Source organism: Meyerozyma guilliermondii, genomic scaffold (genome assembly GCF_000149425.1).
Source record: "Meyerozyma guilliermondii ATCC 6260 scaffold_8 genomic scaffold, whole genome shotgun sequence".
Lineage (NCBI taxonomy): Eukaryota > Fungi > Ascomycota > Pichiomycetes > Serinales > Debaryomycetaceae > Meyerozyma > Meyerozyma guilliermondii.
The window spans coordinates 209,685-231,476 of record NW_001809793.1 but is presented as its reverse complement, the minus strand read 5'-3'; the positions used below and the strand labels follow the sequence as shown (position 1 = coordinate 231,476).

Genomic DNA, 21,792 nt, shown 5'->3' with positions numbered 1-21,792 from the left:
TAACATATTCCTTCTTCATTGAGCAATTTTTAGATGTTCAAGACCTGACATTGAAACAATTGTGCATAAACCTTGATTTAAGCATTGCCGAAGACTAATCACTCAAACAACAAACCCTTCATGAATCCCCACTTAAATGCTATCGAAGGAATAACATTTAAATAGCCCGGAATAGAACAAAAATCCATAATTTCCGATTTTTGAAGTTTCCACAAACCTTGTTCAAAGATAACTGACGACTGTTCTTAGCAACGAACCTTCTTATGCAGTAACGGTAGTGCCATGGCCTACCAATATGAATGTCTGGCAATGCACTGATCTAACAATTTCACTCACGAATCGTAACCAATGAACTTCCGTTCTTGATTTTCATCAACAATTAACCAATGACACTCAAAATAAGAAGTGAGGCAATTTTAAGCTCCTGGCCAAATTCAACGAGATTCCAGTCTCACCAGCAACCAAAGAGCCACTTTTAAACCTCGACTGCATTCCATTTCCTGTTAGAGCTTTCACATTTTACTTTCGGTGATCATTTTAATTTCAACTTGAATGAAACTTTGGAAGTCTCCATTATAACATCTGGACCTTGTAGCGAATTGAGCCATTTCTTATCCGGTGTTCAACCCACATGCCTGTTGAAATTGTTAGCCAATCAACCTCGGCAAACTCGCTTCGATGTTGAAAATTGCTTTTGGCATGGCTGGATTCTTCGATACGAGAAATATTGTACCACCTTGTTTGGTGCATGTTGCCGAGTTGGTCGGCGGCATTGCGTCCCACATTCCGTTTACGGGAAAAGGAATGCGGCTTTCAAGCAAGTGAAACAGGTATTTGCAAGCGGGGTCCAAAAATAGAAGTATGCGCCGCGGTCGTCGCGTGCATCGACTAGTTAACCGCGAGTACCCGATAAGTTTCGGGAAGCCGTATGATATCTGGCGCGATGATGCATACAAGTGCATGGTCAACGCTAAAATGGATGCAGCATGTATGCACGGCTGTTCTCTTTAGGTTGCTGGGAGCAGTTTAGCGACCACGCCAATTTATGCACATTGAGCAACAATGAAATCACCTGCATTATCGCGCATGAAATGCGAGAAAAGAAAACGAACCGTTTCCAAATTTTTTTGGTGGTCATTACTTCAATAAGAATGAGATCAAGTGTGATCTCCACTTGCTTCCCACTGCAGGCTTGTTGCCCGGTTTTCGCGTCGATGTCGTTGATAGGTCCCTATTTCCCGAATAGGACTTGATCCGAAACCCTGCATAACCCGGGCTTACCGGCCCAACATGGCAGGTGCCGATAATGTGCCGAACAACCCATCGGACCATTTTCAGGGTCCACAGCTCATAGTGGACGTACACGAGGTGGAAAAAAAATACTGTCGTACTCCATAGAACCACGACAGACGAGGATTGGTGCTTTGGCAGAGCAGTCGTAAAAAGTACCTGGGTGCAAATCTGGCCATTGTTCCCGCCTGATGCGATGTTCTGGTCAAACCTTATTCTTATGTGCCTTCCATGCAGCCACTATTCCACATGAAAGTATGGACCGGTGTAAAATAAATACCATCGGCTTCCACACACAGGTATATTTCCCACAACATAAAACTTGCAAAACACAAGCAATTGGTGACAATGACGGCACAGAAACGGGGTTCAACCCAGCAGGCGGCCAAACTCAATAGACAGTACAAATCCCGAAAACAACGGCCATGTGATTTCTGCCGCAAGCGGAAGGTTTGTTGTATTATCAACGGATCACTTCCTTGTGTTCGGTGTGAGAAATTAAACGGCGGAAATTGCACATTTAACGATGGACCCATCAAGAAACAGAGACGAAATGCACCACCAAAAGAGTATCCCGCTGCGCTAACTGCTCCCTACATCAAACAACACGACTACGAGTTTTCGCCACTGGCTTCCTCGTCACAGGCTTCCAGTTCAAGCAACCTATACCAGCCAGAAGCTCAAGTAAACCACTGTCCTCCTCGACCATATATTCCTATTCCCCCACAAATGCGTACTTTTGTGGTGGGGGACAGACAGCCGGTGGATGGATGTAAGCCAATCGGATGGCCACTGCAGGAGTTTCTGGGGTGGTTTCCGCTTTTACCGGCGGAATTACGAACGCCACAAAGCGTGACAGGTGGGGTTCTGCAAAATAATGATGGAAATTTGGAACAAAGAACCCACAATCAACAGGGATACTCCATAGGCGACGTGGACGGGATGGGGGAGGATTTGCACGAATATATCCTCAAAATGATGTGAAGTGTATTTGTTGAAATTATAGAGAATAGATTTAACTTTGCGCGGTTGGCACAGCATGTTTTCGCAGCAGGGGTTATAAGTAACGATTGGCCTGGTTAGCTCAATCGGTAGAGCGTTTGACTCTTATACAAGAGAAGCGATCAAAAGGCTGCGGGTTCGACCCCCGCATCGGGCTAATTTCTTTTTTTTCTTCTTCACATCCCCACACCGCAGATAGAGCCGTTCACTCAATTCTCATCTCTTGAGTCATCATTTCTCATCTCTTGAGTCACTATGCCTACGTCAAAATCAGCATCTGAGGACTCCTCCGCATCCACCGTCGAGAGGGTTCGCTCGGTAGACTCGGACATAACCCAGGGGTTCTGGAAAGTGTTCCAAAATGCTAGTCGAAAATTAGACTCTCTTGGCGTAGAAACAAGAGGAATAGAACGAATAGAGGCTTATGAAAGATCTACAAACAAAACAAAACAGCTTATCTCGGTTATTGGGTTGTGGTTATCTGCCAGTGGGGGCTTGAGTTCAATGTCATCGTTTTTTTTGGGACCACTTCTTTTCGGATTGGGACTTAGAAATACTCTTATAGCCGGTTTGGTGGGCCATATTTTGGGTTGTGCCATCGCTGCGTACTGCTCGCTCATGGGGCCTCGTTCGGGGTGCCGGCAGATGGTTGGTGCTCGGTTTTTGTTCGGATGGTGGTTTGTAAAACTTGTCAGTTTGGTGAGCATCATTGGAGTCATGGGGTGGTCGGTGGTAAATTGTGTGGTTGGTGGCCAGATTTTGGCCAGTGTGAGCAACGACAAGGTTCCGCTTGTGGTGGGGATCATTATTATCGCGGTGGTGTCGCTCGTCGTGGCTATTGCTGGTATTCGCCAATTGATCAGAGTGGAAGCTTTATTGAGTATTCCTGTCAATTTGGCTTTTTTGCTCTTGTACGTGGCAGCTTCGCAAAAGTTTGGTTACCTTTCCAACGACAATAGTCCTGAAATTGCTCACGATCCAGCTACAATTAGGGGAAATTGGTTATCGTTTTTTTCCTTATGCTACTCCATCACCTCCACTTGGGGCCTGATTGCGTCCGATTACTACATTCTTTTCCCTGAAGATACTCCAGACGTTCAAATCTTTGCCCTAACATTCTTTGGCATTTGTATCCCTACTACATTTGTTGGCGTGGCTGGTTTACTCATCGGTAACGTTGCTCTCTCCTACAAACCATGGGGAGAAGCTTATGCCAAATTGGGGATGGGAGGCTTGCTCCACGAAGCGTTCACTCCATGGGGAGCCGGAGGGAAGTTTTTGCTAATGGTTATCTTCTTATCGTTGATTTCTAACAACATTCTCAATACCTACTCTGCTGCCTTTGGCATCCAATTGGCAGGCGTGTGGCTCGCCAAGGTTCCTCGCTGGGCGTGGGCCTTTGCCATCACCGCCGTATACTTGGTGTGTGCTCTTGTGGGCAGAAACAAATTTGCAACCATTTTGGGGAACTTTCTTCCTATGGTGGGGTACTGGATATCGATGTATTTCATAATTTTGCTTGAGGAAAACACCATTTTCAGAACAAAATGGCTTGTTCATTTATACACCAAGGAATTTGAAGATTCTGAGCCTGAAAGAGTCAGAGGTGGTACCGTTACTCGCCGCAAACACTACAATTTCACCATCTGGAACGACTACTACAAATTGACTCGCGGGCTTGCTGCCACCGCTGCTTTTGTCATAGGTGCAACCGGAGCCGCCGTGGGCATGTCTCAGACATACTGGGTGGGTCCGGTTGCTCGGCGAATAGGCGGAGAGTTTGGAGGAGATATTGCCATGTGGTTATGTATGGGGTTCAGCGGAGTTGTTTACCCGGGATTACGGTACTGGGAGTTGAAGCTCTTTGGAAGATAGAAAGGAGAGAAGAACAGAAGAACAGAAAAGAAGAGAGAAGAGAAAAGAAGATCAAAGAACAAGCACTTTATGATAGACGAGAGATGCTCCGCCAATTGCCGCCAATTGCCGGTCAGCGATGCCTACTAATATACTAACTAATCCACTAATAGTCGCTAAAGTAGTTGTTCGACATGGGACTATGTATAATAATCCAGTAATTTCACTTCAAACTAAATTCCACTGTATAAGTTACATATTCTTAGATTAAATTCCTATTTTTTAACTTCCCCGATTTTACCTTCGGACCGAAACCGGCTTCGCGCCAAGCTCGTGCGTGCACGAAACGGCTGGGTCGCATGGTACGGCGTGGAAGGTTTGGGCGCAAAATCTAAAAAATACATTGGGCGCAAAAAATAGAGACGAAAAAAGACACTTTTGAAACGCAGATTTCAGCTAGAACAACTACTGAAAATACAATTGATCAGTCAGCAAGTCTATCATTCCCAGTATCCTTTGCATCTCGCCAATTCCTCGTTCCCGTATGCATTTCTTCTCCATGCTGCAGGATTCGTAAATCGCCACCTGCATAACGCATATCTGAGTCATGGCGATTAGAAATCGATTTTCTTTACGATCTTTTTTATTTAAACCCCAATTTTCGCCACCCACCTCAGGAATGACGCCGGAAATTCCATCCCACCAAGATGGAGATGGAGGCGAATTCAATGAGGATGACATACTTCGAAGCGAACAGGCCAACCAGGCGCCAGTATGGTCGATCCTTCCTTCCTACCACATGTACAAATCGTTATATATGGGAATGAATGCCCCCACCGAAAACATTCACGAGCCCCCCACCTACGAAGACGTGTCCCACACTTCCGTGTCCCACACTTCCGTGACAACCTCCAGTATCACCGCATCGTCACTTTCTCTCCATAATTCGGACACCACGGCTCCGTCGTCCAATGATCCCAGAGTGATTGTGGCCGATGAAAACACCAACGATTGGCAAAACACGTTGTTGGATAACATCCACCAGTTGAAAAACTTGACCTTTTCGAACAACAAGTACGCCAAGTCCCTTAATGTGTCGGTTCACTTTACCAAAGAAGTGGGAAAATTGGGAAAGAAACCCACCTATATTGATCCTCTGGTGTACGAATATAAACAAGGTGACACTGTCAACGGTCACATCTTGATCGAGAACACCTCGGACGAGAAAATACGCTTTGATATGATGTATGTGGTGTTTGAAGGTTCGTTTCTTGTAGCCAATGCCAAGAATAAGAAAGACCGAGTTCCTGTTAAAGTCAAGCAATTTCTCCAGATGTTCGATTTCACTGCATCGTGGAACCACGGCAACATCGACAGACTAATTACCGAGAGTAGTCACCCATACACATGTCCAAATATCGTGGATCCAATCGACAACGCCAAACTAGCAGTGAAAGACAGAACTATCCATCCCGGTAACGTCTATAAGCGATTTTTCACCTTCAAGATTCCAGCTCAGCTCCTCGACTCGGAATGTAGTCACAATTTACTGGGTCACACTCATATTCCTCCTAGTTTGGGGTCCAGTCGTCAAGAGCAAGCCAAGTATTCGTCCAAACAAATGCAGACTATGAGAGTGAGAGATCTCTCGTTTGTAGATACCTCCATCAGCTACGGTGTAATGACGAGAATCATCGGAAGATCGTCCATGTATAATCTTGATGAAAATGACGAACTGGAAGGTACTCGTTTGATCAACTCTACCGGTGATGAGTTTGTGATTCTCAAAGAACAAAACGAGTTTATGCGGATGGTTCCCGAACCAATGGGCAATTCGCTTGATGAGCACTTGATGAAGGTGACCGAGTCCAAAATGCTTCATGACAATTTGGTCAACCGACTTCAACAGAAAATCGATATGGGCAATTCCATTCTCGAAGCCATGAAGAATGGCAATTATGATTTTGCCATAGATATTTCCGACCAGGAACGAACGTTACATGCAAGTAACGACCACATGGGAGATCTCATCAAGTCTCGGCAATTGTATCGTGCTTGTACAAGTCGTGATAAGAAGATGACCAATGTTCCCGTGGAGAAGTATGGTGTGGCATTTGCATTCAAAAAGAGGAGTTTGACTGGCTCGTCCAAACCATTGGGAAGTATGATGGTATCGACGCCCAAGGTTAATCGGGTGGTGCGGTACATCTCTCCGTTACGGTTTCGTCCTGATGTTAGTCAAAAGATTGACAACAAAAGTTGGAAACTTCTGGTGCCCATTGATTTTTCATTCACTTTTCCTGCTACTGCCGACCATAGAAATATCAAACTTCCCGATCTCAAAAGGGTGGATGTGGAACTAGTTGCACTCACGTGGAAATCATTGAAGTATGCTCTTCCATACGAACTCAACCACGATATTATTTTCAAAGATCGAGTTGCTACGCACCATTCGCTGAAAGAAGAGAGCCACAAAGTGTTTGGAGGAGATAACATCAATGAAACGTACAAAAAGCCATTTCAGATAATGATGAACCAGTTATATGACCTCTACAATGAACTTGGTTCCGACAATTTCAAACTCGAAGCACAATTGGTCGAAGATGTAAAGAGCATCAGCAGCTTTGAAACCAAGCACATGAACATGCCAGTTCAAAGCGTCACCGTTCGTGACCGCAGCGAAAACGCCACAAGCTTATCCCGACTCCCATGGGTGCAAAAAGATCCAAATACGTTTCTGCTGCAGGTGAACGTTGCAATCGATCTCGAGACGGTTTACCTTAAAGGAGAAATGCCCACGGCCGAAAAAGCCCACAGCAATTACTGTTTGGTCACGAGTTTCCAGAGCTGCACCATTGGACGACTTTACTATTTGAAGGTGGTTTTGAAGTTGTCGAATAACGATTCGGTGCGGTTTCTTCTTCCTGTGACTGTGGAGAAGAGTGCATAGAACAAGTCCGTGCCGGCGCAATGCGCAATGACGACACATTCTCTACTACTGCTTGCCATTCTGCAGGAACAGACCTGGGGTCCTTGCTACTCCAGCTACGGCGGCTAGTAAACAACAGTTATATATATTCCTATGTCGAACGAGATATATGCATCAAGTAGCTCACTCCTCTGTGAGAGGGAAAGAGCCAGAAATCTGGCTCTTTGGACCATGGTTGAAAACGTGTTGTGGCTCTGTTGCACCTGAATTCCATAGCAATCTAGGACCCTGCACATCGTCCTAGATCGAACAGCCACACCCCTCAGAATGAATGGCTGAGGGTGTTACGAGCGAGGGGAAGCAGAATAATTTCAGTACGGCAGCAATCTTTGGTAGCAACCGCAAAATGGCTGCAACTATAAAGGTAGGTTAAGTATGGGGTCTACCAAGAAAATCACAAGATGGGATTAACAGATAAAATATCAAGTAAATTTGGAAAGAACGAAGCTAGTGAGCTCGACAAGCAAGGTGGAAAGGCAATTGGCAAGGACAATGTTTCCGGAGAATTGCAGAAGCAGTATAAGGAGGGAAACGTGAACAAGGCCAATGCTGGAAAGTACGCCGATGACCTTGATAAACAAGGAGGAAAGGCACTTGGCAGAGAAAACCTTTCTGGAACAGAAAAGGGTGTTGGAACTCATTACTTGGGCGCCAAGGATGGTTCCACTGGAACTGGAACTGGAACTGGAACTCACGGAACTTCTGGTACTCATGGTTCCGGAACCGGTGCTGGAACCGGTGCTGGAGCCGGTGCTGCTGGCGTAGGAGCTGCTGGAGCTGGAGCTTACGGTGCTAGCCACTCTGGTCATTCCAAGAATAGTGAACAATTTGGAAAGACCGAAGGTAATTACGGAAAGACGGAAGGTGACTATGGAACTACTGGTACTGGAGGATATGGTTCAGGAAGTGGAACTCATGGAACCCATGGAACTACTGGAACTCACGGTACTACTGGAACCCATGGAGCTACTGGAACTCACGGTACCACCGGAACTACTGGAGCTTACGGTTCCTCTGGCTCTGCCTCTGGGAACCACACCACCGGCTCTGACCCTTACGGAACCACTCGTGGTGGAAGCGACACATATGGTTCATCTGGACATGGATCTGACGCTTATGGTTCTGGTCGTGGAACCAATACCTACGGTTCAGGACAATCTGGACACACTTCTGGCCATCACGGTAAAGAAGCTGCTGCCGCTGCTGCTGGTGTAGGTGCTGGTGGTGCTGCTGGCTATGGTGCTTCTCACCACGACTCGAGCCATGGAACTCATGGAACTTCTGGAGCTGGTCAATCTGGATATGGACAATCTGGAACGACTGGACAATCTGGATATGGACAATCAGGAACTACTGGACAATCTGGTTACGGTACCTCTGGAACTGGTCAATCTGACTATGGAACTTCTGGCACCGGCCACACTGGCTCTGGTCACACTGGAACCCATTCTGGAACCCATTCTGGAACCCATTCTGGAACCCATTCTGGAACCCATTCTGGATCTCACACTGGAGCTGGCACTGGCGCTGGTCTTGGTGCTGGAACTGGTGCTGCTGCTGGTTACGGATCTAGCCACACTGGCTCAGGACACACTGGTTCAACTCACACTGGCTCAGGACACACTGGAACCGACTCCAGCTTTACTACTGGTAACCTGAAACTTGATTCCAAGATTTCAAAGTTGGAGCCCCATGTCCAAGAACAAGCCAAGGACGCTTTCCACCAAGGCTACAAGGATGCTCAAAAGGCTTTCAACCAGTAAATTCAATGTCTTATGTTGTAATAAAACTGCTATGTCTCAAATCATTCCATCTTGTAGTTCCCTTCTTTATCATACCTTCACTTTCTTATTCTTTTTTAACTGCTACAGCTGCACTGCAACATGGCATACTCATCGCCCTGGTCTTGAACCTTCCAAGTCTTCTCCACCTCTTTAAGTTCATCTCCCCATTTGCTCTCATCGAATGGATTCAAACTCATTTTTTGCAATTTCATAAGATAACTCAAATCCTTTCCTTCACTCTCTTCTGTCTTTTCTATGACTTGGTCCAAAATCCAATTTCGTGGAAGAAACACTGGATTGTAAGATTTGACATTGGTTTCGTAGTATCCTTGTTGAAGTTTCTCAGACTTCTCAAGTTCCTCGTGGTACACCTGAACCCAATTGGATATCATTTCCGTAACCTCGTCCTTACTATACTTGACATCGTTGTAGTTGCAATATGGTAGAATGAACTCAGCAACCTGCTTGGGCTCTTTTGTAACCACTCCCAGCTCCTGCAAAATCACAAAAAACCGGTTGAAATCGCACCCGAGTTCCTTCAACATATCGAGCATGGGCACTATAAGTTTCTGACGTTGTTCTTCGGGCAGCAGAATGTTGATCAATTTCGTGTTCAATCCAAGACGATTGTAAAAACCGTTCATATAACTGACAGTATGGGCATATTGATAGATATCCGCAGCCACCTCAATGAGTTTTGTTGCTCGTTTGATAATCTGGTCTTCCCATTCGGGCTTTATTCCTTCGTTTTTGAAATGACTATCGTTAATAAGTTCTTCGCCAGCGCCAATAAGTTCCGCTAAATTTTCCCCGAGTCTTGTCAAATTCCACCAGATGGCAGTCGGTGTGTGTTTGTAGCTGTAGCGCTCATCATGGTCTTCTGAATTGGGTGTGTAATCAGGATTATAACGATCCATGATTGAAAACGGTCCAAAATCCATCGAGAGTCCGAGAATCGATGTGTTATCAGTGTTGAGAACTCCATTCAAGAATCCATACACTTGCCACTTACCAGAAGTCGAGGCATTGCGCACAACCGTCTCCAAGTACATCTTGTCGTAATCTGTCAAATTGCCCAACGACTCTGAAGCTTGCGAGAAAAAGTCAGGACCATTCTGAAGGGTTCTCTCTAGATTGTGAAACTTCTTTCCGTTGACAGTAAAGAGTTGGTTGATAACATAGTCGGAGAGGTCTCTAATTCCCCCACGGTCTCCACGCCATCTGTACAAATCAAAGGTACCCAAACGAATCCACAGCTCGGCAAATCTCGACACTATGGCACATTTCTCTACCCTGTGCCTCTGGGCCAAAGTCTGGGGGAGATAGGTGAGCGAAAGTGCCCTGGTGGTGGGAACTCCAATGGTATGGAGATGCTCAGAAATGATATACTCTCGTATAGACGAACGAAGCACAGCTTTTCCGTCAGCAAAACGAGAGAACGGCGTCATTCCGCTACCCTTGAGCTGGATTTCATACACTTCGCGGTTTTCGCCATCACCTTTAGGCTTATTTATCTCGAATAAATTGTGCACCCTGCCATCGCCAAGCTGCCCAGCAAATTGGCCAAATTGCCACCCAGCATACGCCTGGGAATAAGGGAACGGATATCCCTTTTGTAAAAACTCCTTGTCCTTCAAATACAATTCTCCCGAAACAATCTCTTGAAACTCTTTTGTTTCCGGGTCTTTAGGGTCCAATCCAAGGTCCTCAATTGCACGAGGACTCCACGTCAAAAGCCTGCTTTCCTTACGCTCCTCAGGTAAGGACCACGAGAAGCCTCCAAATTGAAGAATCCGTGGCCGGTGAATGATGTTGTCTTTGTTTTCCAACGCTACATCGGTGGTTTCTATGCGAGCATCGGGTTTAATGAATTTGGTGAACGACGAGGATTTGGGAACCTCGCTAAGTCTAACTGTCAGCATCCGTCTTTTAAGTGAGTGCATCAACGTAGAAGTCAGTGTGTTTTCTCCAAATACCAAAATGTGAACAATTGGTGTGAATAAATGGAGATGTATTCAGATTTAAATGCTGCAACAGTATTAACAAAGTTTCGCGATCACAAATCGCATGCAGCAAGCGTGCATATAAGCCACCTATCCCCGAGACAAGTAAGTGACTTCCACCCTAAACGAGGCTAAAAGTAACAATTATGAAGCCAATTGAGCCCAACTATCAAAGAAGAATACCGATACCTCTTATTTTTCACCTTTTCGTTTGGTGAAAGATACGGATGGTTCAGACCAAGTCACGTGACCACCCGCTACATCCTTTCGCGACTCTTGTTAACAACTAGTTTACCATGCTCTGGCGACGTGTTCTCGTTCGCCATCGAGCAAAACTCGTGGCGGTGGTGTTTCTAGTGGTCATATTCACCCACATAGCCTATATAAGGCCCCAGAAGTCACTTGTGTCACAAAATAATTCCTATAGTGAACAAAAAGCACCCGTGTCTGGTGACAAAGATGGAATCAAGGAGTCGATACAACGTTCCATCAGAGATTATCGCGTATTTTTCGATGGTTTGGAAGAGTACAAGATTACTGCACCCTCAATCAAGGGCCAATACAAGGATAAAAAGGCACCAGAGGTGTTTTCTACTGCAGATGATATTCTTTTGTCGAAGGAAGTACTTGAAAACGTGTTAGATATACCCGACGAAACATACCAGCAACTCAAGACGTCGCATTCGAGGTATGTGGACGAACAAATCAACAAATTGACGGAAAATTATGGCCTTTCGACGTTTGGTAATATTTTAAAAACAGATCCCGAATGGGGTACTTACCAAGGGTCTGCAGGTTACGTGATGGTGGGAGGCCATCAGTTCAGTTGGCTTTCGTACCTCAATATCAGACAATTACGTTCAACCGGCTCCAAGCTTCCCGTGGAGCTTTTCATTGCCAGCGATGCAGAATACGAGCCTGAGTTTTGCGAGAAAGTTTTACCTCGTCTTAACGCTCGATGCAACAGATTTAATCCTGATTTTATCAAAGAATTGGGAGACCGGTTCAACTTGGGCGGGTTTCAGTTTAAGATGTTGGCTGTTCTTAGTTCTCGGTTCGAAAATGTCATGTACCTCGACTCCGACAACTTACCTGCCCGCAATCCGGACGGCATTTTCGAGTCAGATTTGTACAAGAAACATCAGATGATTCTTTGGCCTGATGCTTGGGCTCGTACCACCAACCCCAAATTCTACGAAATTGCCGGTATTGACGTGAAACCTAACAAAATTCGGTATTCAGCATACGACAAAAAAGAAGCAGAGAAAGCCGGCGAGTCTTCGGTTCGTCCACCCTCTGCGTACGACTTTACCAACTCCAATTTCCACGATTTTGAGGGAACAATTCCAAACCCCACTTCGGAAGCTGGAGCTTTTGTTATCAACAAAACCAGCCATCTCAAGACGCTTCTACTTTGCTTGTACTACAATGTTTTCGGTCCCGACTACTACTATCCACTTTTCACCCAGGGATCCGCCGGTGAAGGCGACAAGGAGACGTTTATTGCTGCTGCGCATGTAATGAATGAACCGTGGTTCCAGACACTCAAACAATTTAAATGGGTCGGGTATTTCCGTAAGTCCAAGGGTGGATTTGATTCGAAAGCATTGGGCCACTACGACCCGGTACAGTCTGCTACTGACGCCGATAAAGATATCGACTTTATGTTTATGCATTTGTCGTATCCGAAATACTATTGGTCGTGGTTGAGTGATAACCATGAATTGTACGACTCCGATGAACATGTCAGGATGTATGAATCGATTTACGATAATGTGGGGTACGATTTTGATCTTCGGGTTTTATACTCTTTCACTCTGGGGTTGTGTCCTAATCTTTTCAACGAAGATGGATCTGTCGTTGTTGGACCAAAAGAAGCTCACAAGAACAAAGATTACATGGGTCCATATCTTCGCTATGCCCAGCCTACAGCACAGATATCCGCTCTATGCAAAGAACTATTCATACCACATATCAAGTGGCTATTGGAGACCACGAAATATCCTAATTCCATTTCCCCATTTCCAGGTCTGGACCCAATAGCATAAACGAGTCAGATTTGACTAAAATAGCCGTGCACGTCAAACCATTACTAACCCTGCATACGACCATGGTGAGCTTGGTCTTGCTACGAGCCAATAATTTATAGAAGTCTAGTATATTGCTACCTTGCTACAGAGGCACGAACACTGCTTATCGTCCTCTGTTTTAGCTACACTTTTGTTTGCTAATTCGCGTTTGCTATCGTCTTTTTTGCAACTCCAATTTTCAGGGCCCGGCCCGAAGTCGGTAAGCCGCACGATTTGCAATCGATTTGGATGTCAATTTCAAACATTGCAAAGTATATAAAGTGCCAGCGAATTTTTTTCATCTCATGTCGATGAGCAGTGAGCGCACTACGCTTGAGCATGAACCACAAATACTTGCCATGAAAGAAGAAGGAGAAAAAGATGCCCACACGAATGCCGTACCGAGCTGCGATGAGATTGGGTTTTTTCATGAAGTGGTTTTCGTATTTTGCATGTGCTGTGGCCAGCTCTTTTCTCAGGCAGCTGTAGCACAGGCAATTGCAGCCACCAAAGGAATTGCCAACACTTTTGGGGTGGAAGATCTGCCCGGTGAGCAAGCTTGGTTCACAGCGTCATTTTCTCTGACGGTTGGAACATTTATTTTGGCATCTGGAAAATTCGGCGATATGTTCGGCTACAAGTTTATGTATATCACAGGTGTGTTGTGGTTTGCCTTGTGGTCGCTAATTTGTGGATTTAGTGCATATGCCAAATCAGCCGTTTTCTTCGATGTTTGCAGAGCTTTACAAGGAGCTGGTCTGGCGTTACTTTTTCCCAATGGTATTGCAGTTTTGGGCCATTATTATCCTCCAGGGTCCATGAAAAAGAATATTGTCATGTGCTTGTTCGGCGCTGCAGCACCTTCTGGATTCAATATAGGCGCTCTATTTTCCAGTCTTTTTGCTATGAAAGTTTGGTGGCCGTGGACATTTTGGGTGTGTGGAATTGCCTCGGTTTGTCTTGCCGTTTTGTCTTACTTGTTTGTTCCCAAAAAAATAGGAACTCCATCCAGAAAGGAGCCTTTCGATTGGATAGGCTCAACGTTGGGAATCAGTGGCTTGATCCTCTTCAACTTTGCATGGAACCAAGGGTCCAATGTGGGCTGGAAGACGGTTTATAACTATGTCTTGCTCATTGTTTCAGTCGGTTTGGTCGTTGCATTTGACATAGTCGAGGTTTACTTGAAGCATCCAATTGTGCCTATAAAATCATTGAAAGGTGAACCGTCGTTTGTTTTGGGATGTATCGCAGCTGGATGGTCCTGCTTTGGTATTTGGCTTTATTACACCTTTCAATGGGCTTTTTACGTCGACAACGTTAACCCTGTGGTTGCGTCAGTTCAATTCATTCCCTGTAGCATTTCAGGGTTCATTGCAGCATTGACCACAGCCTATCTTCTTCACAAAATACCGCTGTCTTTTGTCATGATGTTATCGATGTGTGCCTTCTTTGCGGGCATAACCGTCATGGGAACAAGGCATGTGGGTCAAACGTACTGGGGCCAAAAATTCGTATCGTGCCTCATCCAGCCTTTTGGAATGGATATGAGTTTTCCAGCAGCCACTATCATTCTTTCCAACCACTTTCCTCCTTCGAAACAAGGAATTTCCGCTTCATTGGTTGCAACAGTCCAAAACTACTCTGTTGCATTAGGACTTGGATTCGCAGGTACGGTCGAAAAGTACAAGACCGACCATTTACCCCAGACTTTTGATCTGAAATTGTTAGGTATCAGAGTTGCATTCTATATGGGAATGGGACTTGCGGGCCTTGGAGTTGTGTTTTCAGTAATAGGTGGTATTCTTCAGTGGAAAGAGGACAGGAAAGCAAAAGTGGACAAGGCACAAGCAATAAGGAACGAGGGATAAACCCCTAAACCTCATGAACAGTGAATGTCGAATACACTACTTCACAACATGAAGAATGTGCTAAACACCAAGGAATTATAAACCCGAATTTATTAGTGCTAAGAGCCCTTATACCAGTGAGCATTATCACTCAGAGCTTATACCAACAAAATAATGACAAGCCAAGACGATAGAACTGGTATGGTATGACTATTATATGTGACTATTTATTTGACTATTTATCTGACTATTTATTTGACTATTAATTTGACTCTTTATTTGACTTCATACACCGTCAATTTGCAGCCGCTACACACGATATCCTGCACACCAACTGCCATATCGCACCTCACATTTTCCGTTCCTTATCATATTACCAATGTCAGTATTGAAATCGCCATTGACCAAAAATCTTCGTATTGCACTTATCCAGCTCAAAGCTGGTGCAGACAAGGCTGCGAATCTCAATTCTGTCAAAAATCATATCGAAAAAGCCATTTCCACTTCCACAGTTGGACCTCTAGATGTGGTTATGCTTCCCGAATGTTTCAATTCTCCCTATGCTGTGGACCAATTTCGTCGCTATTCCGAGTCTATTCCTGGCGGAGAGACCACAGAATTCTTGTCGAGTCTTGCAAAAAAACATTCGGTGTATATTGTAGGAGGATCTATTCCTGAGCTTGCTGACGATAAGGTGTATAATACTTCACTCACGTTCGATCCCAATGGGGAGATCATTGCCAAGCATCGCAAGACCCATTTGTTTGACATTGACATCAAGAACGGTATCACCTTTAAAGAACTGGACTCATTGAGCGCCGGCGATAAAGCCACAGTTTTCAAGCTTGGAGACTTTGGAAATGTGGGACTCGGGATCTGTTACGATATAAGATTCCCTGAGTTGGCCTCAGTTACTGCCCGGGCACCTCACAACTCATTTGCTATGTTTTATCCTGGAGCATTCAATACCACTACTGGTCCTCTTCACTGGCATTTACTCGCAAGATCTCGGGCGGTAGATAATGAAATGTTTGTCATTTTGTGCTCTCCAGCTAGAGACGTTGGAGGTGACGGGTACCAGGCGTATGGGCACTCTTTGGTGGTGGATCCTTATGGAAAAATTGTGGCAGAAGCTGGAGAAGGCGAAGAAGTTTTGTTTGCTGAATTAGACCATACTCTTCTACCCGCGGTTCGTCAGGGCATTCCAGTGCACTACCAAAGGAGATTCGATGTGTATGGCGACTATGTAGGAGAGGGAAAGGTCAAGGTGAGCGATAAGTAGAGAAAAGATGGACTAGAAGTAAGAACTAGAGAATTAACTCCAATTCAGAAGTGACAAGCAAACTAAACCTTTTGACAGAAGCGTAACAGTACAACTTCTCAATCGTTCTCAATTGTCCAATTGTCTTTTCTCTCCATTGTTTCAATTGTCCTCTTCTTTCTCTATAAAGTCCACCAACACCTCTATGAATTCGTTGGGTTTCTCGCTGATCACCCAGTGTCCCGATTTGATGTCTCTAACCTGGAAATCAGGAAAGTATCGACCTATATCTGGTATCAGCTCGTCAGGAATATATGCTGATTCGGTGCCTCGAATAAAAAGAGCAGGGCCTCGGGTCCACCGAGACACATTGCAGTCATAGGGCCATGATGCTATCTTACCAGCCACAATTGCATCTCCAATTATATCAAGAGGAATCCTAGAAGTTATAACTTCTTCCGTTTTGCCTCGGTTGAGGTTGGTCAATAAAAATTGTCGGACTTCTTTTCTGGGCTCAACTGCTGCTAAGTCTCTATCGACGTCCTTGATATTGGTATACTTGTGATGTTCAAGGGACGTTCTGAGCAGTTTCACGTACTTGGAGAACGCAGAGGTAGATCCCGTAGAGAGATCTATGGGAGCATTGTCGACCGAAACCACCATTCCTGGAAGCTCGGGTCTTCGAAGTGCGACAGCCATGGCAGTTTTTGCACCCATTGAATGGCCCACAAGAATTGGTTTTTTTTCAAACTTGGCATCCTCCACAAACTTTTCCACGTCTGCCGCCAACGCAGGATAGTCCAATCGTGGATGGTGGGGAGAATCGCCAAAGTTTCGTAAGTCGAGACAGTAGATGTCACGAGTGAGTTTTGTAGCTAGTTGCTTCGCCACGGTTCTAGTGTTGGACTTGGATCCAAACAACCCATGTAAGATCAATAGTGGCGCCTTGGCCTCCAGAGAAGTTTTTTTTGGACTATGCTTGTCAAAAACCAAAGGAACGGTTTCTATGGATCCGTCTACCGCTAGGGCATCGCCGAGATAGGATGGTGAATTAACGTACGAAGCTAACTTTTTCAGCGACGACAAGACTCTGAAGAAAGAGAGAGGCTTGTTATTTCGAAGGGTGATGGGAATAGTTTTGAACATTTGAGTGTTGAGCTTATGTCGGCAGAGTTGCATTTAAATTCGCTGCATTGGACTGCGGTACACCACCGATGAGCGCGGGGCACAGTACCGAGAAAGTGAAGGAAATTGGGGATTGGGGAGGTTACGCAAAAGCATTTTTTTACATAGTAATGGGTAAAAGCCACACGAAAGCTCTTGAAATCAAAGATGTTTCTTTTTTACGACTCAATGCTTTTTTGGTGTTTCAAGAATTTCAGAATATAAATTTGCTCTGTGGTAATTGGAATGGGGAATGTTCATGATTCTGGGTGAAAGTGCTTCTACACCACACATACGCCAATTTAAACAATTGGTTGCAGTTCTGATCAGTTCCGTTGTTGTTTTTGAATCAGTTTAGTGTTAGCTCGCACTGGTTAATTTAGCACTGATTCCGTATTTCTACCCAATTCACAAATTCACCTTGATACTACAGCAATTATACAAATGAGGATCGGTCCCCTTGGGTCCCTTTTCATGACAATTGCTCTAGTTCATCGTGCTTAAAAAATTTGCAGCCATTCTAGTAAATCTTGAAGAGCTATTTTGACAGCGAAAAGTCATCTTTACTACTTCTTCCTCTAACTACACTTTCAAGCTCGCTGGCACTTTAGCTTCAAGCTCATTTTGGCAGCGGAAAAATTACTTGGTCAATTTGAGTAGTTGGCATTCTAATCCATTACTCCTCGCAATTGACTTGAGTAAACAGTTGCTAAGAAACAGTAAACTTAATCTAAAAACCATATAAGTATAAACCCATTAAGAACCATATATAAGTGCTGCTTTTTGCTTGAAAGTAGGTGCCTGTACCTACTCTAAAACAGCCGCACCGCAAGCGCCCCGCATTAATTTCGCCGAACCCCAGACGAAATCTGTCAAAATATCTCGATGAAAATTCCATTTTTCCTTTTATGGGGCTTTACCATAGCCCTAGTAACAGCATCAGCAGACACAAATTTGGGTCACATGTATATTCTGGACCATATGTATTTGGAACTAGACTCGAAAAATTCGCTTACCTGCCAGTCGATTCTGATGAAAAAGAGAACTGGGTATGAATCACTCAATTTGAAGGTTCTGGCATCAGAGACCATCAACGACAACGCTGAATTGTCGGTGGTTTTGTTTAGAGCAAAAGAGATCGAGTATCTCAATTTTTACTCGGGACAAAGTCCATCGCAACTCTTTACTATTTTCAATCGTGAAACTGAAATTTTCAAGGGTGTTCAAAAATTGAGTAAATCATACAAAACAACGCTCAAAAACGAGTTTGCAGTGCTCAAAAAAGGTGAAAATCATGTTTTTCAACTATTTTTGGAACAGTCTGGAGTCTACTGTGCGATGGTTGCGGTGTCTCCCAAGGTACCCCCAAAGACATTATCGTTCCAATTGAGCACCAAGAGTCCGAATGGAAGCTTGAATAGCCAACAAGTGCTTGGGTTTGACATCTTGTTGCCCCTGAGTATTGCTGGAATTGTGTTTTTGGCAATTGCTGCAAAAAAGTATTTCGACTTGAAGTCACAAAAATTGGCCCGAGAACCCATAATCCTAAAGTCGATTGTGTTTTGGATAATAGTACCACTCGAAACAATTCTTTCAATTTGGTGCTTGTTTCTTTGCTTGCTGCGTAATGCTGAACCATTCACTTTTGCATCCTCGGTCTGGAATTATTGCAATTCTTTTTTGCACTATCTTTTTCAGGTGCAACGTTACTTTGTCCAGTATGGTCTTTTATTGTTTGCAAATGGCTATGGATTACTTTACAGCTTTCAAAATTCTTCTACTTATTCCAACTTTCCTCCTGATAAACTCAAATGGCCAAGACGCTTTCTCATTGCTGATATCATCAACAGACCTACTTTATTGGTGGTTCAGTTTGCTTTGGGTAAGTTACCCGAAAAATCAAGCACGCTCTCCATGTCCCTAGGAGCCGCAATAGTGTTCTTTCTGGTAATTATGGCTGCGTTTCAAAGTATAGCTACCATCTGCCAAATATGGTTTCCCTACCGTTACCACAAACAAGTTTTGAAAACGATTGCAATCAGTAAGCAGAAACATGAGAAAGACGAACAAAGAATTAGGGACATTCTGAAAACAGAAAAGGCATTCAAGAGGAGTATTGCAATTGGCTTATTCATGAATGTGTTGCGCCCAATTATAAATGTGATTTTAATGGTTGCAACTCCAGGAACTGAGTTTGACAAGTTGGAATCTAGCTATGGTTCATACTTGCGAGTTGGAGACATTGCCATTGACATTATTCAAGTATTTCTGATTGTGGTTCCATTTGTATATATATGGAGTTCTGAGCTGTGCCGTCTGGTATTTGTGGAGAAAAGCAAGGAGGAATAATAAAACGGACTCATCAACCATGGTTCATTTCTCAGTGTATGACATTTCAATTGCTCAACCAGTGATGTTAATTAAAACCCTTATTAGCTTGATTAGCTGAAAATTGTGCTGTTCTTCTTCCTTTGAATATCATGAATGCTACACTTTAGTGTCTATACATATTGGATCTGGAGCCGCACGCCGCACGCCAATGTCAAAAGTGCATCGAGTATTAACGCTTAGCGTGGAACGCACCATTACAATTCTATGCTTTTTCTATGTCCTCTAAAGAAACTTTAGTTCATGAGATTCTAAGTAGCGTTTTGTAGAGTCGAATTTAAATGCTGAACATGTGGCTTCGTAAGAAAAAAAGTGACAGGAAACTATCAATTGAAACCATTGGTCTACAAAGATACAATGTAGACGTTTCTGCTTTCTTGCTTAGACATCCACAGCTTCGACTCCATGTTATACAAGATTCGCAAACTATAAGATTTGTCAATTTGCAGCCGAATTATTTCTGCGATAATGAAACTCCAAAGTATTCAAACCACGATTCATTTGAGGAAGATCACTCGCTACGTCAAAAGCAGTTGCCAGCCTCGGCATTGAGCATGAATTTTTCGAAACACATAAATTTTGTGAATTCGTCGGTTGATATTTGGAAGCAGGTTTGATTGATGATGAAGCTTTTTGATATGAAGAAGATATTAAGCTAAATCTTGCGTGCTCATGTGGTCATTTTTGGTGAGAAACTGGCGGTCTCTATGGTCAATTGCCGAACCAGTGACAATTGCAAATTCGAAATCGAGCAGATTTTCGTGAAAGGCTCGAATATTGCGGAGAGTGTTGTTCAACAAAACTGGTGGCACATCACACAAATACGTGCCAAATTCATGAGCGGGACACCATGCATCTTTGTTGAAGATATCCACGTAGTTTCCCTTTTCGAACTTTCCCCGTGAATAGCTGCTGTTGAAAAATGAAGCTACGCCGGTTTTAGTGTCGCTAACATGCATACTATAACCTTCTGGAGGACAATTGAAATTGGCAGAACAAGGAGAACAGCACAAACTTTGTGAGCAATTTGCTTCAGAAGCCACAGCATAATCTGGTTGAAGATTAATATGACCAAGATGGAGCACATTAAACGACTCACCACTTTGTACCGGAGCAGAATAAGATTTTGGTTTTGGTGGCCACATGGTATCAAGATTGATTTCCGGGGTTTTCTGGCCTTTCGAGGCATTTGGATTCATGGTAATAACAAAAATAATCTCCATCCAATCCTTCAGGACTCATTGATTGAAGCATCAAAATGAAGTCTGAACCAAGGGTAGATTTGTCGGCAGAAAAGGGACTGAAATTCATCTCACATTGCCCAGCATCATGCATAGCTTCGGTACACCACCGCTTGAACACATAGGGAACAATATCGGGCCGGGTCAGTGAAAGAACCTTGCCAATAGAAAGCCTTGATTTGCAAGCGGTACAAGCATCGGCGGCCTTACAGGTTAATTGTAATTGCTCGATGGATCGCCGAATAAGTTCAGTATCATCCAAGGGAGTCACCGCGGTTTCATGGCAGTCATAGATACCCTTGACTGCAGAAACAAGTAGGGAAAAAATTAGGATCAGTTTCATGAGGATGAAGTAGTTTTTCGCAGCCATTTTCACATACACAAATCGCGGGAGTGCAGACAAGAACAAGAGAGAAACGACTGATTACAACAAAATACTCATGAATCCAAGTCGAAGCATATAAACTCAATTGTTGACTTAGTGGTTGACATTAGTGAGCGAGAAATTAGAGCTGAGTACAGAGATATTATTGGTTACTCATCACCTTGAAGTACTACCTGAGTAACCGAGATTGTTACCAGGTATCAGCTGAAATCGGCTTAAATCTTGGCTAGATCCGGTGAGGAGTACTGCCGTTCTGAAAAGGTTGCATTGTTCAACTTTTCCACAAGTTTTGGTCCCCAATTCTTTGAATGATTTATCGATATCACTTGCATTCCCCCTCATTACTGAGCGCAAGTATTTTCTGGTTCTTAATAATAAGGTTCAGAATATTATTGAGAGCATGCACGACGGGCAAAAATACAAGGGGTAATTTGCCGGGCCATCTTGATAATAAAAAGATGCACCAGGTTACGGTACCAACTGAAGGCAATGAAAATCAATCATTTCAGCTTGAT

General features: G+C 44.1%; 12 protein-coding genes and 1 non-coding gene across 13 annotated transcripts; 9 read left to right on the top strand and 4 right to left on the bottom strand. All coding sequences in view use genetic code 12, as the record gives it.

Annotated features, from left to right (window-relative positions):
• Positions 1 to 1,638: 1,638 nt before the first annotated feature.
• On the top strand, positions 1,639 to 2,274 carry PGUG_05812 (Zn(II)2Cys6 transcription factor domain-containing protein; the record flags this gene model as incomplete). The annotated part of the gene is made up of 1 exon (XM_001481999.1): positions 1,639 to 2,274. The coding sequence occupies one exon, from the start codon at positions 1,639 to 1,641 to the stop codon at positions 2,272 to 2,274; it is 636 nt and encodes a 211-aa protein (XP_001482049.2).
• An 89-nt stretch (positions 2,275 to 2,363) lies between these two features.
• On the top strand, positions 2,364 to 2,449 carry PGUG_06052. The gene has a single exon. It is a non-coding gene; the product is annotated as a tRNA-Lys (tRNA).
• A 98-nt stretch (positions 2,450 to 2,547) lies between these two features.
• On the top strand, positions 2,548 to 4,167 carry FCY23 (Fcy23p; the record flags this gene model as incomplete). The annotated part of the gene is made up of 1 exon (XM_001481998.1): positions 2,548 to 4,167. One exon carries the CDS (start codon positions 2,548 to 2,550, stop codon positions 4,165 to 4,167), a length of 1,620 nt encoding a protein of 539 aa, XP_001482048.2.
• Positions 4,168 to 4,753: 586 nt separating this feature from the next.
• Positions 4,754 to 7,096, top strand: PGUG_05810 (uncharacterized protein; the record flags this gene model as incomplete). Its single annotated transcript, XM_001481997.1, has 1 exon — positions 4,754 to 7,096. The coding sequence occupies one exon, from the start codon at positions 4,754 to 4,756 to the stop codon at positions 7,094 to 7,096; it is 2,343 nt and encodes a 780-aa protein (XP_001482047.2).
• A 440-nt stretch (positions 7,097 to 7,536) lies between these two features.
• ASR1 (Asr1p) lies at positions 7,537 to 8,898 on the top strand (the record flags this gene model as incomplete). The annotated part of the gene is made up of 1 exon (XM_001481996.1): positions 7,537 to 8,898. One exon carries the CDS (start codon positions 7,537 to 7,539, stop codon positions 8,896 to 8,898), a length of 1,362 nt encoding a protein of 453 aa, XP_001482046.2.
• Positions 8,899 to 8,993: 95 nt separating this feature from the next.
• PGUG_05808 (uncharacterized protein) lies at positions 8,994 to 10,862 on the bottom strand (the record flags this gene model as incomplete). Its single annotated transcript, XM_001481995.1, has 1 exon — positions 8,994 to 10,862. The coding sequence occupies one exon, from the start codon at positions 10,860 to 10,862 to the stop codon at positions 8,994 to 8,996; it is 1,869 nt and encodes a 622-aa protein (XP_001482045.2).
• Positions 10,863 to 11,218: 356 nt separating this feature from the next.
• On the top strand, positions 11,219 to 12,970 carry MNN2 (Mnn2p; the record flags this gene model as incomplete). The annotated part of the gene is made up of 1 exon (XM_001481994.1): positions 11,219 to 12,970. The coding sequence occupies one exon, from the start codon at positions 11,219 to 11,221 to the stop codon at positions 12,968 to 12,970; it is 1,752 nt and encodes a 583-aa protein (XP_001482044.2).
• A 326-nt stretch (positions 12,971 to 13,296) lies between these two features.
• Positions 13,297 to 14,859, top strand: PGUG_05806 (uncharacterized protein; the record flags this gene model as incomplete). The annotated part of the gene is made up of 1 exon (XM_001481993.1): positions 13,297 to 14,859. One exon carries the CDS (start codon positions 13,297 to 13,299, stop codon positions 14,857 to 14,859), a length of 1,563 nt encoding a protein of 520 aa, XP_001482043.2.
• A 358-nt stretch (positions 14,860 to 15,217) lies between these two features.
• On the top strand, positions 15,218 to 16,120 carry NIT3 (putative hydrolase; the record flags this gene model as incomplete). Its single annotated transcript, XM_001481992.1, has 1 exon — positions 15,218 to 16,120. One exon carries the CDS (start codon positions 15,218 to 15,220, stop codon positions 16,118 to 16,120), a length of 903 nt encoding a protein of 300 aa, XP_001482042.2.
• Positions 16,121 to 16,261: 141 nt separating this feature from the next.
• On the bottom strand, positions 16,262 to 17,278 carry PGUG_05804 (uncharacterized protein; the record flags this gene model as incomplete). The annotated part of the gene is made up of 1 exon (XM_001481991.1): positions 16,262 to 17,278. One exon carries the CDS (start codon positions 17,276 to 17,278, stop codon positions 16,262 to 16,264), a length of 1,017 nt encoding a protein of 338 aa, XP_001482041.2.
• An 870-nt stretch (positions 17,279 to 18,148) lies between these two features.
• PGUG_05803 (uncharacterized protein) lies at positions 18,149 to 19,612 on the top strand (the record flags this gene model as incomplete). The annotated part of the gene is made up of 1 exon (XM_001481990.1): positions 18,149 to 19,612. The coding sequence occupies one exon, from the start codon at positions 18,149 to 18,151 to the stop codon at positions 19,610 to 19,612; it is 1,464 nt and encodes a 487-aa protein (XP_001482040.2).
• A 689-nt stretch (positions 19,613 to 20,301) lies between these two features.
• PGUG_05802 (uncharacterized protein) lies at positions 20,302 to 20,874 on the bottom strand (the record flags this gene model as incomplete). Its single annotated transcript, XM_001481989.1, has 1 exon — positions 20,302 to 20,874. One exon carries the CDS (start codon positions 20,872 to 20,874, stop codon positions 20,302 to 20,304), a length of 573 nt encoding a protein of 190 aa, XP_001482039.2.
• On the bottom strand, positions 20,801 to 21,262 carry PGUG_05801 (uncharacterized protein; the record flags this gene model as incomplete). Its single annotated transcript, XM_001481988.1, has 1 exon — positions 20,801 to 21,262. One exon carries the CDS (start codon positions 21,260 to 21,262, stop codon positions 20,801 to 20,803), a length of 462 nt encoding a protein of 153 aa, XP_001482038.2.
• Positions 21,263 to 21,792: the final 530 nt, after the last annotated feature.